The sequence below is a fragment of the Spea bombifrons genome, chromosome 12 (genome assembly GCF_027358695.1).
Source record: "Spea bombifrons isolate aSpeBom1 chromosome 12, aSpeBom1.2.pri, whole genome shotgun sequence".
NCBI classification, from domain to species: Eukaryota; Metazoa; Chordata; class Amphibia; order Anura; family Pelobatidae; genus Spea; species Spea bombifrons.
Window position 1 is genome coordinate 8,335,728 of NC_071098.1, and position 17,431 is coordinate 8,353,158.

General features: G+C 38.3%; 1 protein-coding gene across 1 annotated transcript; it reads left to right on the top strand.

Moving 5' to 3' along the window:
- Positions 1-1,881: 1,881 nt before the first annotated feature.
- LOC128470541 (nicotinamide N-methyltransferase-like) lies at positions 1,882-7,312 on the top strand. Its single transcript, XM_053452432.1, has 5 exons — positions 1,882-1,921; positions 2,761-2,961; positions 5,292-5,363; positions 6,596-6,803; positions 6,877-7,312. The coding sequence occupies exons 1-5, from the start codon at positions 1,882-1,884 to the stop codon at positions 7,310-7,312; spliced, it is 957 nt and encodes a 318-aa protein (XP_053308407.1).
- Positions 7,313-17,431: the final 10,119 nt, after the last annotated feature.

Below are 17,431 nucleotides of genomic sequence, written 5' to 3' on the forward strand. Positions count from 1 at the left end.
TCATACCCCTTGAATATATGTATTGTATTAAGCGCTGCTGAAATAGTTGGCACTATATAAATAAAAGATAATAATAATAATAGTAATGATATAAAAGGTCAAATGATGTCCCAAGTTCTCTTGCCAGGTATTCACAGCCCAAGGTATGTTTATGTAAGGTTATATATATACCGTTAATGAGGGACTGTCACATGTTGTCTCCCTGGTCCTTTACTTTCAACATTTGACTAGGCATTTATGGGAAAATAACAGGGAGAAAATTACACTATTGTTTTATCATTATATCATGTAAATGGAAGCACCATTTGCTTTTATAGAATATATAGGGTACACTAGGTAAAGTATATGATGGTCACAACTATATGAAGACTCCCTGGCCCTGTGAATGTAATGGGTTAATTCATAGGTGGTTCTGGGTTTTTAGGGGGACTATGAAAAGTAATTGACAAATGATTTATCCCAAGTACAAGTGATCAAAAATAATCATTCAAAGTAAATCAATGAATGGAATCTGCAGTCCGCTTAGGAGCAAGATACATTATAACTAGTGTTATTCGCCCGTTACTATGTTCGGTTCGGGCGAATATTTGTGTACATTCTTAGTGTTCGTTTCTTCTTTGTTTTTTGCTGGTTTTGTAGAAAGGGTTAATACAGGGTTAACGCGGTACGCACTACGCTAGGATTTTAAATGTCCGTACGAGCAACTCTATTGGTCACCAGCAGGGGCCTCCTCTGCCATCAACCTATGAAGTGCACCATCATTGGTTGATGGCAGAGGAGCTCCCTTTAACTCCTGAAGGTGAATCAATGGATTTCCGCTCCTGTTAACCCCTGCAATGTTGCATAGATTAGGTAGGCTAGATGGGGAAGGGACCAGGGAGATTAGTAAATGAAAATGAAGACGAACACGAAGATTCTTTGTGTTGTGTGTCTTCGTATACTTTTTGCCCCCAATTATAACACACCTATATGAGTGTCTCACCCTTCCCACACTCACAGAGTATTGCTGAGGGTCCCTCTTTCAATATACATTAAAATGTATGTCTGTCTGTTTCTTATAGTTCCTTTCCCATGGCACTAAAAAAGAATACAGGAGGTGATCGCAGCCACGTAACATGTTTCCCGTTCTTCATTTGAGCACCTGATGCAGTCACACGTTTGAACCAAACAATGAGTCATAAATATTTATATTTAATATTGATTATAATAATGTTTTTTTCTTTTTTAGTCTCAGTACGTCCGTGTCATAGGATCCTGGTCATATGAATATCAGTCAAAATACAAATCATATTTAAAGTCATATATCGCTTACTGAGTTATACCGCAGCAGAACAGAAGCACATGATGGATCCCTCTTACAAACACTATCACGTGCGCGCAGGGCCGGCCCGACAATGGAGCCGAGTGAGGCAACCGCTCCAGGCGGCACTTTTGAAGGGGCGGCAGTTTGCCGCACCAAGCCCTTTTTTTAAAAAAAAATTTTAAAGCAAAAGAGAGAGAAAGGGGCGCGAGTGGTCAGTACCCGCTCGGCGCCCCTCTCTCCTCCACGGCGAGTCTCCCTGTTCGGTCTCGGTGTCAGCTTGTAATGCTGAGTGCCGGAAGATTTCCGGCGCTCAGCATTACAAGCCGGACCCGAGATCGAACAGGGAGACTCGCCGCAGGACTGCTGAAAGGTAAGTACAAGGGGGGGGGAGGGTAGATAATGGGGGGGGCAGGGACGGAGGGAGAGGAAGGGTAGATAAGGGGGGGCGGCATTTTAAAATTCGCCCCAGGCGGCATTTTGCCTTGGGCCGGCCCTGCGTGCACGAGTTTGATTCCAAAGAGTTTTAAAAAAAATACTTTTCTGCATCAACTGACAAAGTTTACTGTGATGAAGCTGTGATGTTTCGTATGAAAGAACTACACAAAGCAGTGACTCCAGGTAAGTATATTAATATTTAATTATATTTAATTATATTTATTTAGATTTTGCTACGTTGGTCTAAAATCCAAAGTGCTGGCAGAGGCGTATCTACTGAAAATAGCGCCTATAGCAAGCACTGAAATTGCGTCCCTGTCCAAATATCTAAAACCCATTTATTAGCCCCTGCTGCCCACATATATATCTAAATATTAGACCCTGCTGCCGATAGCAGGTATAGATCAACACATTAACACACAAACCCAGCTTTGCATGTATAGATCAATTGAAATTCACTTGTGATCTCAGCACTGAAGGTATATATCAAATAAACAGAATCAGACATACAAATTCTGTATTTGCAGGTATACAATAATAACATATGAAACGTAGCATTGCGGGTATAGATCAAATAAATACATGGAAACAGCATTGCAGGTATTAATCAACTGAATATGACATAAAAACCCTGTACAGGGCATTTCGCTCAACATGAAATGCCGGGACGGAGGTAGAGGCGGCATAAAAAAAAAAAAAAGACAGCGTTTAAAAGCCGCTCGCTGGTGCCCCCTTTCAAATGGCGCCTTTGGCACGAGCCATAGGTACCATACCTTATATACGCTTCTGGGTGCTGGTGAGCAGAGTGAAACGCTTTTAACAATCCTACTTGCATTTGATGTTCTGTATTAGGATACAACTACTAGCGACAGTGGTCAAGGGTTCTTATAACAGTGCGTTCTAAATAGAACTCTCCAAAGTGATTAGAGAGTTGAGGATGGCAGAGTGAATGCTCAGGGTCTGTGATTACTCTTCCCACAACTTTATTATTTTTTATTTATTAATGTTACTTTTTTCCGCAGGTGACATTAGAGGAGAAGCTCTGATAGACATGTCTGTTGGTTGCAGCATTCACCACCTGTTGCCAGTTTCTGAGTATTTCAAAGAGATCACTGTTCTAGAATTCAGCGATGCCTGTATCAAGGATCTGGAGGACTGGGTGAAAAAAGGAGACGATGCCTTTGATTGGTCTCATACATCAAAGTTTATGAAAGAACTGCAAGGTATTTGTATGACTTTTACTAAAGGGAATCTCTGAGGGATGTTGTTTCAGAAAAAAATTATTATGTTTTTCAGTGATACGTGAGAAGAAAAGGAAGAAAATCTAAGAAAAAAAATTAAACAAATCTTGAAATGTGATTTCACCAAAGATAACCTTACAGACTCTGTTGTATTACCAAAAGCCGACTGCGTTCTGAGTTTATACGTGAAAAATATGATTGCCAAAGATCATGAAACCTACATTAACAACATGAAAAAAGTCTCCCGTATGCTTAAGCCAGGGGGTCACCTGCTATTATTTGGTGGGTTTAATGCAATGTTTTACACTATTGGGGAGGACAAGTTTCATGCTTTAACATATAATGAAGAATTTATAAGGAAGGCCTTAACAATAGCGGGTTTTGTTATTGAACACCTAGAGGTGCTGGAAAGCCAAATGCGTAATGAGAATGTATATACGGAGCATGTTTTTTTTTTATTAAGGCTCTTAAAAAAAAGAGGCTGAGGTGTAGATTTCTCATTTTGGGGGGTGGTTGGGGGGGTGCAGTTTAAAGCAAATTGTCATTTGGAAGGAAGAAGGGTTTGTTTTGTATTACATATATGTTGTATAAACAATATTACCTCTACTGTGAAGAAATTCAAATAATCTCCACAATGTAGACAAACAAAATAAATGAACGCAACCCTGAATATGAAGCTTGGCTTGGAACTTACCTTTCCTTACCTTTCCTTACCTTTGTCAGTGTGGCAGAGCCTGTCCTGGTGTGTGTGTTTGGGTGTCGGTGTGGCAGAGCCTGTCCTGTTGTATGTGTGTTTGGGTGTCTGTGTGGCAGAGTCTGCCCTGGTGTGTGTGTTTGATTGTCTGTGTGGTAGAGCCTGTCTTGGTGTGTGTGTGTGTCTAATGTGTTTCACATGTTATTACTGTAAAAAAATAAAGGCAAGCAGCTATATTAGGCTGTGTGCTCCAAGCACTAAATATATATATATATATTTTTAATGTTCACCTTCTAATAAAAAAGGATATTTTACAATAGGACATTGATCTTTCCAAACCTTATGTTAAATGCTTCTTCTAAGATAGGGCCGTCAGGTTGCAGTTTTTTCACTCTTATAACCCTGAATGAAGAACAGCTTAGAGTGATTAAAACCTTTTGCTGTCAATAGGGAATCCATAGTCTGCTTAGGAGCAAGATACATTATAACACACCTATATGAGTGTCTCACCCTTTCCAGCACCCAGAGGCATATCTAAGGTATGGCACCTATGGCTCGTGCCATAGGCGCCATTTGAAAGGGGGCGCCAGTGAGCGGATTTTAAACGCTGTCTTTTTTTTTTTTTTATGCGAAGGAGAGAGGGGCACTCCTCATTCTCCTCCAAGAGGCCTCTACCTCCGTCCCGGTGCCGGCATTTCATGTTGAGCGAAATGCCCTGGACAGGGTTTGTATGTCTTGTTCAGTTGATTAATACCTGCAATGCTGTTTCCATGTATTTATTTGATCTATACCTGCGATGCTACCTTTCATATCTTAATGTATACCTGCAAATACAGGATTTGTATGTCTGATTCTGTTTATTTGATATATATACCGTCAGTGCTGAGATCACAAGTGAATTTCAATTGATCTATACATGCAAAGCTGGGTTTCTGTGTTAATGTGTTGATCTATACCTGCTATCTGCAGCAGGGTCTCATATTTAGATATATAGGTGGGCAGCAGGGGCTAATAAATGGGTTTTAGATATTTGGACAGGGGCGCAATTTCAGTGCTTGCCATAGGCGCTATTTTCAGTAGATACGCCTCTGCCGGCACCGTGGATTTTATACCAACGTAGCAAAATCTAAATAAATATAATTAAATATAATTAAATATGAATATACTTACCTGGAGTCACTGCTTTGTGTAGTTCTTTCAAAGGAAACATCAAAGCTTCATCACAGTAAACTTTGTCAGTTGCTGCAGAAAAGTATTTTTTTTAAAAAACTCTTTGGAAAAAAGAATACAGGACATGATCGCAGCCACGTAACATGTTTCCCGTTCTTCATTTTAGACCCTGATGCAGTCACACGTTTTAACCAAACAATGAGTCATACATTTTTATATTTAATATTGATTATAATAATGTTTTTTTCTTTTTTAGTCCCAGTAAGTCCGTGTCATAGGATCCTGGTTATATGAATATCAGTCAACATACAAATCATATTTAAAGTCATATATGGCTTACTGAGTTATACCGCAGCAGAACAGAAGCACACGATGGATCCCTCTCACAAACACTATCATGTGCACGAGTTTGATACTAAAGATTTTTTTGACAGATACTTTTCTGCAGCAACTGACAAAGTTTACTGTGATGAAGTTTTGATGTTTCCCATGAAAGAACTGCACAAAGCAGTGACTCCAGGTAAGTATATTAATATTTAATTATAATTATTTATATTTTGCTACGTCGGTCTAAAATCTACAGTGCCGGTGAGCAGAGAGAAACGCTTTTAACAATCCTACTTGCATTTGATGTTCTGTATTAGGATACATATAAACCAATAAAACGATTGGTTTATTTGTAGTTGTAACTTACCCTTGTCCCCGCTGGGGCATTATTTTGGAATTGTATTAGGATACATCTACTAGCGACAGTGGTCGAGGGTTCTTATAACAGTGCGTTCTAAATAGAACTCTCCAAAGTGATTAGAGAGTAGAGGATGGCAACAACAACAACAACAACAAGTATTTATATAGCGCTTTTCTCCCAGTGGGACTCAAAGCACTTTACAGGTATATGCATACGAGAAAGAGTGAATTATCTGAAGGATTGGGAGAAAAGATGGGTTTTAAGTCTTTTTTTAAAAGTCTCTAAAGATGGAGCCTCTCTGATTGAAAGTGGTAGAGAGTTCCATAATGTGGGAGCAGCATGGCAGAATGCGTTGGAGCCGGATTTTGTGCGCACTTTGGGTATTGAGACATATGTGTGGATCGGAGGGGGCTAGCAGGGATGTAGGGTGTTAATAGCTCTTTCAGGTAACAGGGTCCCTGGTCCTTTAAGGCTTTAAATGACAACACACCTATCTTAAAGTGAATTCTCCATTTGATAGGAAGCCAATGGAGAGACCGTAAAATAGGCATAAAATGGCAAGAGCGGGGTTGATTTGTTAATAGGCTGGCAGCTGCGTTCTGAGCCAACTGCAGTTTGTGAAGATCTTTTTCTGGGAGGCCTACATACAGAGCATTGCAATAATCCAGACGAGATGTCACAAATGCATGGATTAGGATGGCAGTATCCTCTGGTGGGATTAGGTGCTTTATCCTGGCTATATCCCTCAAATGGAAGAAGGCAGATTTTGTTGCAGCAGAGATTTGACGTTTAAGTGACAAACCATTGTCAAGGAGTACTCCGAGATTTCGCACTTCACTTGACCTGAGTAGCTCTGAACCCCCGAATTCTATGCCAGTTGTGTTAATATTTCCTAGGATCGGCCGAGTTATCTTTTGTCCTCTGATCAACAGGACTTCTGTTTTATCAGGATTTACCTTTAACCAGCTAGCTTGCATCCATTCAGAGTGAATGCTCAAGGTCTGTGATTACTCTTCCCATAACTTTATTATTTTTTATTTATTAATGTTACTTTTTTTCCGCAGGTGACATTAGAGGAGAAGTTCTGATGGACATGTCTGTTGGTTGCAGCATTCACCACCTGTTGGCAGTTTCTGAATATTTCAAAGAGATCACTGTTCTAGAATTCAGCGATGCCTGTATCAAGGATCTGGAGAACTGGGTGAAAAAAGGAGACGATGCCTTCGATTTGTCTCATACATCAAAGTTTATGACGGAACTGCAAGGAACAAGGTATTTGTATGACTTTTACTTAAGGGAATCTCTGAGGGATGTTATCTCAGAAAAAATGTATTATGTTTTTCAGTGATACGTGGGAAGAAAAGGAAGAAAAACTAAGAAAAAAAATTAAACAAATCTTGAAATGTGATTTCACCAAAGAGAACCCTACAGACCCTGTTGTATTACCAAAAGCCGACTGCGTTCTGAGTTTATACGTGCAAGATATTATTGCCAAAGATCATGAAACCTACATTAACAACCTGAAAAAAGTCTCCCGTATGCTAAAGCCGGGGGGTCACCTGCTATTATTTGGTGTGTTTAATGCAACGTTTTACACTATTGGGGAGGACAAGTTTCATATTTTAAAATATAATGAAGAATTTATGAGGAAGGCCTTTACAATAGCGGGTTTTGTTATTAAACACCTGGAGGTGCAGGAAAGCCAAATGCGTAATGAGAATGTAAATGTAGGGCATGTTTTTTTTATTAAGGCTCTTAAAATAAAGGAGGCTGAGGTGTAGATTTCTCATTTTGGGGAGTGGTTGGGGGGGTGCAGTTTAAAGCAAATTGTCATTGGGACATTTATGTTGTAGAAACCATAATACCTCTACTGTGAAGAAAATCAAATCTCCACAATGTAGACAAACGAAATAAATGAACGCAAGCCTGAAGATTGCGCTTGGCTTGCAGGCTTGGAAATTACCTTTGATCAAACAGGATAAAACATTCTCTACTTTTGAGCACATTTACAACTAGGAGTCCCTTATTTAGTATATATACAGAAATCCATAATATTCAACAGATAGAAAAATGTTTTATTTACACTTTCCTTACCCTGTGAAGAGTTTAATACAATGATTGTCAATGTGCCGAAAGTAAGTAATGAAGTTCGCTTTTTAAATGTGATATTACATTTAATACATAAATATATGCTATGGGGCAAATTTGTGTGTGTGTGAGATAATCTATCTGGTTTTACAATGTAATTTGCATAGTAACTACAAATGGTTTGGAATCAAAGGCTCCAACGAGGATGGGATACTCTCCAGTGGGTCAGACAACTGAACCGAAAGAGCTGTATTTTCACATGAATGTGTGTACTTTCACAAACACTGTTTATCTCCTCTATAACCGGGTTATACAGGAACTCTCTGGAAAGAGGGGTTAGATACAGGGGATTCTGGAATAACTAGTTAGCTGCAAGAATCAGACGTGTCCTTTTTACTTCTATTAAAAATACAGTAAAAAGTGCAATGATTATTTTGTTTTTGTTTCAATAAATATCTAACACAGCAACAATTTAAGACCCTTGACTCTTTGTAAAGTTTTTCGTTTTGTAATGTGAATTATGTGTCTTCAAAACTAAGTGAAAATACTTTCACTGGCAAGTTGCAATGGAAAAAAGTTGACGAGTAGCAGTCAATAAGAGGGGGAGAAGACACAGCCCTAAGAAACGTGGAAAATAAAGACTAGACCCACCAAATGTTTTGTGGGTCGGCTGTCTGCATCAATACACAAGAGGGTCAGCTGCGGCCATCACATAAATCAATACCAAAGGGAGGGGCAGCCTGGGGGCATAAATACACATAGGGCTGGCAGGGGGCAATAGACAAGGGGGCAAAAACACAAACAACATGAGCAGCGTGGAAACCGTCTGGATGCGGGTGTTAGTGTGGCAGAGCCTGTCCTGGTGTTTGTGTTTGGGTGTCGGTGTGGCAGAGCCTTTCCTGGTGTGTGTGTGTGTGTGTGTGTGTTTGGGTGTCGGTGTGGCAGAGTCTGTCCTGGCGTGTGTGTGTTTGGTTGTCGGTGTGGCAGAGCTTGTCCTGTTGTGTGTGTTTTTGGGTGTCTGTGTGGCAGAGTCTGCCCTGGTGTGTGTGTTTGGGTGTCTGTTTGGCAGAGCCTGTGCTGGTGTGTGTGTTTAAGTGTCGGTGTGGCAGAGCCTGTCCTGGTGTGTGTGTGTCTAGTGTGTTTCACATGTTATTGCTGTAAAAAAATAAACGCAAGCAGCTATATTAGGCTGCGTGCTCCAAGCTCTAAATAATTTTTTTAATGTTCACCTTGTATTAAAAAGGGATATTTTCCAATAGGACATTGATCTTTCCAAACCTTATATTAAATGCTTCTTTTAAGATAGGGCCATCATGTTGCAGTTTTTTCACACTTGAATGAAGAACAGCTTAGAGTGTTGCTGTCAATAGGGAACATGATCTGATAGGGGTTTGCATAGGATACCATGGCAGAGGCTTTAATGTTCCAGCTCTTCCTACTACACTGAATAATCTCAGAATCCCATCAGTAAAGAAGGTGATGCTCCATGGACTTCAGTTTATGCTGTGCTACACGTTGAAGGGGAGCACACAATCTATTTCCAAACTGTGATAATGACATGGCAAATATTTTCTAAATAACCAAAATCCACTCAACAACTTTATTTTATAGTTTTTTTTATTAATGTCTACTAGAAGAGTGTTCCTGACAAAAGGTGTGCCCACTGATTAGACACACATTGGTTACTCATTAGATACTAAGCCTCCTTTATTTTAAGAGCCTTCATAAACCAAGCATGTTCAGAATAGAAAGACTCATTGCGTACATTGGTTTCCTTCACCTCAAGATAATTAATAACACATCCTGCTTCTTTTATAGCCTTTCTTATAAAAGCTTCATCAAATTTTAAAGCATGAAACTTGTCCTCACCAACAGTGTAAAAAGTTGCATTAAACCCACCAAATAACAATAGGTGCCCCCCTGGCTTTAACATACGAGAAATCTTTTTCAGGTTGTTAATGTAGGTTTCATGATCCTTGGCAACAATATTCTGCACATATAAACTCAGAACACAGTCGGCTTTTGGTAATACAACAGGGTCTGTAGGGTTCTCCTTGGTGAAATCACATTTTAAGATTTGTTTAATTTTTCTTCTTAAATTATCTTCCATGTCTTCCCACTTATCACTGAAAAACATAATAACACATTTTTGAAAGAACATTCCTTTAAGATCATCTGAAGTAGGTGTTTTTGCAATTGTTTTATGAAAAATATAAGTAATAGATTAAAGTCCGAATACTATATGATGTGTTAAGCAATATGACATATTTTCACATTTGATATGCTAGATTCTTCCTTGCACTCTTTTAGTTTCCAAAATTGTCCCATAAAAGTAACAGTTTCTGGTAAGAAGACAACGTAGACTATTTCACGAATATCATTCTACTTGCTTTGGTGCAGCCATTAAAGTAATATTTTGGACTAGATGAACGGAGGTTGATTATCTTGACAGCTTTCATAAAAACTAGGTGGTGTCCAATAAACAAACACACAATACTAATTTTCTGCATTTATACTTTTTGATTTATGAGCAGTGAAAATGTTTTATTTGTCCAAGGGACATATGGATGTTTTCAGATTTTTCCTCTTACATTTTCCTATGATACTCTTTTCTTTTATTTTTTTCAACCTTATGCACTTGCTTTTCAGAGAACAATGGGGCATCACTAGAGACCCTTTGGTGACTATGTAGCCTTTTTGGTATTAAGTGGGTACCCATAATGATGTCATCATTGCATCAAAGGGCTCCATTTAAATGCCTGTTTATTTATAAGAAAAAAAAAACATTATTTCTGCTTCTCGTCACTCTCATCTCCATCTCCAATCACACAGTAATTAGGAAACAGCGCTCTTCAGCAATGGGAAAACTTTGTACCTGTGGCAAAAATTGGCAGCAGAGAAAAGGTAGTTTGGATGTTTGCAGTTATTAGGAGGATAATAAACTACCTGGTTTCTCGCAATTCCGTCAGAAACTTTGATGCATGAGACCAGTCCAAAGCATCCTCTCCTTTATTCAGCCAGTTCTCCAGCTCCTTGATGCAGGAATTACTGAATTCTAGAACAATTATATCTTTGAAATACTGTGAAACTGGTAACAGGTGGTGAATGGTGGGACCAGCAGACATGTCTAACAAAATGTCTCCTTTAATGTCACCTGTGAACAAAATAATATTGATAACTACAAAAACTAACGTGAGGGCATAGTTCCTAAACATTCATAATTCCTTCCTTCACACGCTAATCACATTGGAGCATTCCCTTCAAAAGGTATTGTAATAAGAACTCTCTCATGACTTGCGTCTCTCTTCTACTCATTATCTCTTCCCACGCCCGCATTCAGGGCCCTCTTCTCCTTTTTGTACCAGTTTGTCACTGTGTGTGGCTTTAAATTACCCCACTGATTGTAACAGCGCTACGGAATGTAATGTGTTGTTACTAGTAGAGGTATCCTGATACAGTGTATTAAATACAAGTAGCATTCTCCAAATTGTTACTCTCTGCTCACCGGCACCGTCAGATCGCTGTAGCAAAATCCGACTAAATTTATTAGAGAGTAAATGTACTCACCTTGAGCTACCGCTTTGTGAAGTTCTTTCATGGGAAAAATGACTTTATCCTCAATGAAACCCTTATCAGCTGTTGGAGAAAAGTATGTATCAAAAGCCTTTTTTGTATCAAACTCGTGAACATGATAGTGTTTGTGAGACGGATCCATCCTGTGCTTCTGTTCTGTTGCGATGTGACACAGTAAGTGAAAATGGCCTATAAATAGGATTTGGATCTGGGCTGATATTCATATGACCAGGATGTATAAAAAAATTAAATTCAACAATCAAATCAATAATATATGTATATACTGTATATATAACTAATATGACTCATTCTTGGTCATAAGTGTAACGACATCAGGTTTACGACTGGGTATAATCATGTCCTGTTTACAATAAAAAAAATCAATATTTATTTTGTTTTGGAAAAGGCAAACAAGGGATATTGTTGTCCTGCAATTGTTAAATCAGTGAGAAAGCCTTAGAGATGTAACTGTGCATTTTGCAGAGCCAATCTGACCCTTGTCTGATTTGTTTTAACATCTGTAGGACGATGTGTCACCAACACTTATACTCAGCCAAATGAAACCAGAACATGTATTCCTAAATTGTCGATTGCCCACCTCCTGAGAGACACAGAACTAAGATAACACAATATTTATTATAAACAATATATTTTACCTAAGTTTAGGTGTGAAAACCTTTTGAAGCTTGAAAAAACATCTAGCAAGGTCAAGACAGAGTGTGTAAGTTAGCACATTGTGTGTTTCTTATGGCTTTAAATGCGTATGGGTGCTACCTCATGGTGTATGTGAGTATTAGCAAATAGTGTGAGGGAGAGTGTGTGGGTGTTAGCGTATGCAAAATTGTTGTATGGTGTTACGGAGTGTGCATTGGCGTTAGCCAATGATGTGACAGAGTGGGTGTGTTTGTTTCCCATACGCCCATAGAATTTGGGGGAAATCAGTGGGCACTGTGTTACAATAACACCTTATAACATACATGAATTTGGGGAGGCCAGAGGCTAGATATTAACTAACTGTGCACATTTGCATGGGTAGGTTGTAAAGTTGGAAGTGTAGGTTTTGCTGTAACCTTTTGAGTGTTGATGGTTGGAACTCTTTAGATTATCTAATCAGACAGCTATATGAGACTGCCTGCTCCAAGCACTGATTCAGTTAATATTTGTAAAGTTTACCTTGTAGTAAACAAGAATATTGTTTAATTTACTTGTTTCTAAAGCTATTCCAATTGTGTTTTTTAAGATAGAGATAGTTCACCAACAATTTACCTGTTAATTAATAATTGTATCAATTGTGTGAGTATTGGTAAGTATTAGTAGAGGCTTTGTCTAACTTTAAAATGTAAACTCTTTCTGCCACACTGTATAAATCCTTATCTGCCATCAAACAAAAAGCAGGTAAAACTCCATGCACATCCAGTTATGTTCTGCTACACGCAAAATGTTTGATAAACAGTCTACTTGGAAACTGTGATAAAGACACACGTTTCCCGATAACAATTATATCCGGAAGGACCAAGATGGAGGGTCCCATAGACTTTATTTTATGGTTTTGATTCATACAAGAAGTTTTTTGTATCAAACTCATGAATATGATTGTGTTTGTGAGGAGGATCCAGCCTGTGCTTTTGCTGTTACCTGGTATAACACAATAAGTGCGATATGGCTTAAAATAAACACGACCTGTATGTTGGATATTCATGTGATCAGGATCTTATGACATAAACAAATTATAACTTATTTCATGGTCATGTGCATCAGGATCACAACATGCAGATCATGTATGCGTTATTTTGGATATGTTCACATCTTGTTTACTGTGATAAACAAAGTTCCAACGAAAATTGCAAATATTTATTTTTGCTTTGGGGAAGGCAAACGATGCAAAGGAACTTATCTATGTCCAACACAGCAACAAGTTAAGCTATTTGGCAACAACAGGCATTTCTAAGGGAGCTGCTACACTTACAGCTTTTAAATAAAAAAGAGGTATGAAACTATCTACAGCGTGTATAGGAGGTCTAATCATTATGACCTCATACAGATTAAAATACAAAAATGAAATCATAATTGGGGCAATGGGGTTAGATATCTAGGTGGCCACGGATCCAGATAGCTGGGTAGTTACCTATTACACAGTGGTTTGCAAGTTGAGTTAAGGTGAAAAGAGCATTTCATGTTGTATTGTTAATGGTCTGTGCTGGGATGTTCCTCCTAGGAATGAATGAGAGATTTAGATATTTAATTGTGCATTTTTAGTTAATCGGGTCCTTCTAGCCAGAGAAACGTCTCTTGGCCAGGTTCTCCATAATGCATTGTTAAGCTGCTGAGATGAGATATTTCTCCAAATCAATAATAACTCTGATTTTATCTTGGCATTTATGTATTAGTTTTGTATGAGAGTGGGATTTTTGTACTTTCTATGTCTTTCTCTTTTATGTTTGATAGACATAACTTGACAGTAGATAAGAACCATTTTGACCACCTAGCCTGCCCATATTTTTCCTGCTGTAGAAACTTGATTAGGTAACTTTATTAGGTACTTGTTCTTATTTTATATTCAGGGTAACATTATGCCTAATAACAAAAAAAGAATTGTAAGAAGAGGTGGCCAATAAAACTGTGAATGTGAAAAATGTAAATATGAAAATAATGAAAAAAACAATGTAATGTATAAAACAAAAGCAATAATAAAACAGTAAATATATAGATGAAAACAACAATGAATGATCACTTAGCGGCTAGGATGATAGGCACAAATAACCATTAACTAAACAAAAATATATAAATAACCGTGTGTAAAAATGACTCATATGTGCAATAAGTTGTAATAAATGTATTATATTCCTTCAAATATCCTCCAAATTAGAAAAAAGCTAAAAAATAAATAAAACATGTAAAAGGTGATGAAAATAAAAGATAATAGTTCCACTTACAAAATTAGCTCCAAACTAAAATGTTGAGCTATGTCTAGACAGTAATTATTTTAATAATCATTATCATCTTCAGTTGCACCAATCTGTGTAAGATGAGCCATGAACAGGAGACTTGATCCAATATTTTGATAAAGAAGAGAATTTAATAGATCCACAATAGCTGACATTGTTGGAGGGGGGGGCAGTATCAACTTTATTAAAACATTTACCTGTGGCAAATTTCCATCACCTGGCTTGGCAACCTTTGAAAAGGCAGGCAGGTGAGGGGGCCTATGTATAAAAAATTGGTACTAGTTGTTGTTGATCCAATAGTTCACAGTCACCCAGCCGAGGCTCCAGATGTGTCTTGTACTGAGAATATGCAGGGTCTGGGTCACCAGCAGGAGGATCTGCACCTCCCTATTCCTCCTCATACTCCTATTAGATGGAGAGAGGAGGCACTGTGGGAAGCAGATTCTCCTCCACTTTGTGAAGTTCTTTCATGGGAAAGATTACTTTATCCTCAATGAAACCCTTATCAGCTGTTGGAGAAAAGTATGTATCAAAAGCCTTTTTTGCATCAAATTCATGCACATGATAGTGTTTGTGAGACGGATTCATCGTGTGCTTCTGTTCTGTTGCGGTATAACTCAGTAAGTGAAAATGGGCTATAAATAGGATTTGTATCTGGGCTGACTTTCATATGATCAGAATCCTATCAACGACGGAGCGGAATGTGTAAAAACAAATGCAATTTTCTATATAAATATATATAACTATTATTATTGCTTTGTCATAAGTGTAACAGCATTGGGTTTACAACTGGGTATAATCACGTCCTGTTTACAATGAAAAAGAAACCCCACGATATTTTTTTTTTGTTGGAAACAGAACATTTAATGAACATCCAACATAATAAAATTTTATGAGCCCTGACAATATTGTTTTGTGTCTTTAAAGCAAAGTGTTTGAGGGGATCTGTAGTCTTCACAGCTTCTCATATAACCCAGGTTATTTGTGAAAAAGACCTACAGCTTATATAGGTAGGTAAAATAATGATGGCCCGTACTGAGTGGTCCATAAAAAGGATTGTACAGCCTTAAGACACAAGAAAAATAAAGACAATGTCCCACCAGGAGCAGATAATGTATCTCTTGGTTGCTTTAAAGATGACCCAAGGGCAGTTGAGCCTGGTAGTAATAGCTAGATAGCAAGATGGACAAATGCTTTGGCGCCAATGTTTTGGTAAGTTGGGGGTGGGGTTTAGAGGGGTAGTTACTTAAGGGGTTGTGACACAAGGCTGAGGGACATTTTGTAGTCCCCTTACCCTGTGTTGTTTGTACCACCCTCCCTCCCTGTTTATTGTGTTATGTTGGGGTATTTCTACTGTCACAGCCGGGTGGGTTGCTTACCAGGCATCAGGGTTGAGTGAATGCTCTAGGGGAGAGCATTTGATGGGAGGTTCCCGGTAGGGGGTGCTGGGAGCCTCAGGTTTGGGTTTGGGCATCTTGGTATGTCCGTCCCTGTGTGGTGGTTCCTAGTTTGCCTGGTAGGCTTTATCTGTTTTGTTAATTATTTATGTTTATTAATGTTATTTATTATATTTATGTGTTCATATTGGTAGACTTTGCCCTGTTAACGGAACAAGACGTCGAGCCTAAGGTTGCGTGGCAATTACTTTTGGTGTCTGTTGTCATTGGCATACCGGAGATTGAGGGTACTTCAGTCATACCCCCCAAAAGCAATTTTTTTTGCCTTTTCTTCTCTATCAGCAGAAGAGCTCTAATACATGCGCAATGAGAAGTTCCATTTAGATCCAAAACATGGTACACATATAGCGAGGGGGGCCCCAGAACATGGATAGCACTTCCATGAGCCAGGAAATATATATATATGTGTGTGTGTGTGCGTGAATTCTATTGTTGTGCATTAAAGCCAATGAATTACCAAATAAATAAATGTGGTTCCCAGCCAGTTGCGCTTCTCCAAAACACAGCTTTATTTTGGCTCATTAAAATAAGCATAATCTGTCTCTAAATGTCAAAGGGTCCGTATTTGGTCTTAATTAATGAAAATCTTTATTCTCTTTCCAAGCATATTTTAGGATTTACTACATTGACACATGACATGTTCGTAGAGAATGTACAGATATAATTGCAAATAAACCACTTTATCCAGACGTCAATGTGAGGAGTTCTGTGATGAGAATTTTTGCTTTGAAAGATAGTTATGGTTAAATAAAATGCTAGCTTTTATCTAATATAATCTTCATTCAGCCTCTCTTCACCATTCTTCCTGGACTGGCCATTTGGCACACCCCCATACCCACCCGATGCTCCATAAGCATATCTAGCCATTAGCGCACCTAGGCCATCAGATGGCCACTGGCAATAAAGTGACAGGGCCGTCCAGATAGCAAACGTTATACTCCCATCTACATGATATGGTTTTAAAGCTAGTTGCACAAAATATAAAAGCTCCAATCAATTTGCGAAGACCAAAGTGTTACTTAGATGTTATTATTCCGGCTCATGAAGGTTTGAGAGCACTAACAAACCAAATATGCTTATAGTACACAAAATCATTTTGTATTTTGCTTTCAATGCAATCAAAGTGTTCAATGGACAACCCTGCTTCACTCAGAGCTTTTCTCAAAAACGTTTCATCTAAGTTCAACTTATGGAACCTGTGTTGGCCTATGGTGTAATACCTTGCATCAAATCCCCCAAATATTAATAGATGCCCTCCTACTTTTAGCATAGAGGACAATTTTTTCAAGTAGTCACAGAAAGCATTGTGGTCTTTGCACACCAAAATCATCATATACAAACTTATCACGCAATCGGCTTTGGGTAATACAACAGGGTCTGTCGGGTTCTCCTTGGTGAAATCGCATTTTAAAATCTGTTTAATTTGGCTTCTCAGGGATTCTTCTTTCTCCTTCCACTTATCACTGAAAAACACAATGACACAAAATTTGTAAACATTTATTTCCGCTAAACAACAAATGCAAAACACAAAACTATTTTAACTAATGGAATTATTTATTTCTATTTTAACTAATGGAATTTTTGAGATCGGATTGAGATAGCTCTACCCAGCTCACAGGTGTTAACTTCGTCCCAGTAGAAGTAGAAGAGTCTAATACTGTAAGGGAATTTAAACTTGCATGGGATACGGCTTCTGAATCTACGACTAGACCAACGACTTATCTTCTGTCATCTGTCATTGGTACAGTATTAAAGAGGAGCATTTGAGATCATCATATTTATTGTTAAAATAAATATACTCAAATAAATATTTCAGCAATATTGGATGAGCCATTCA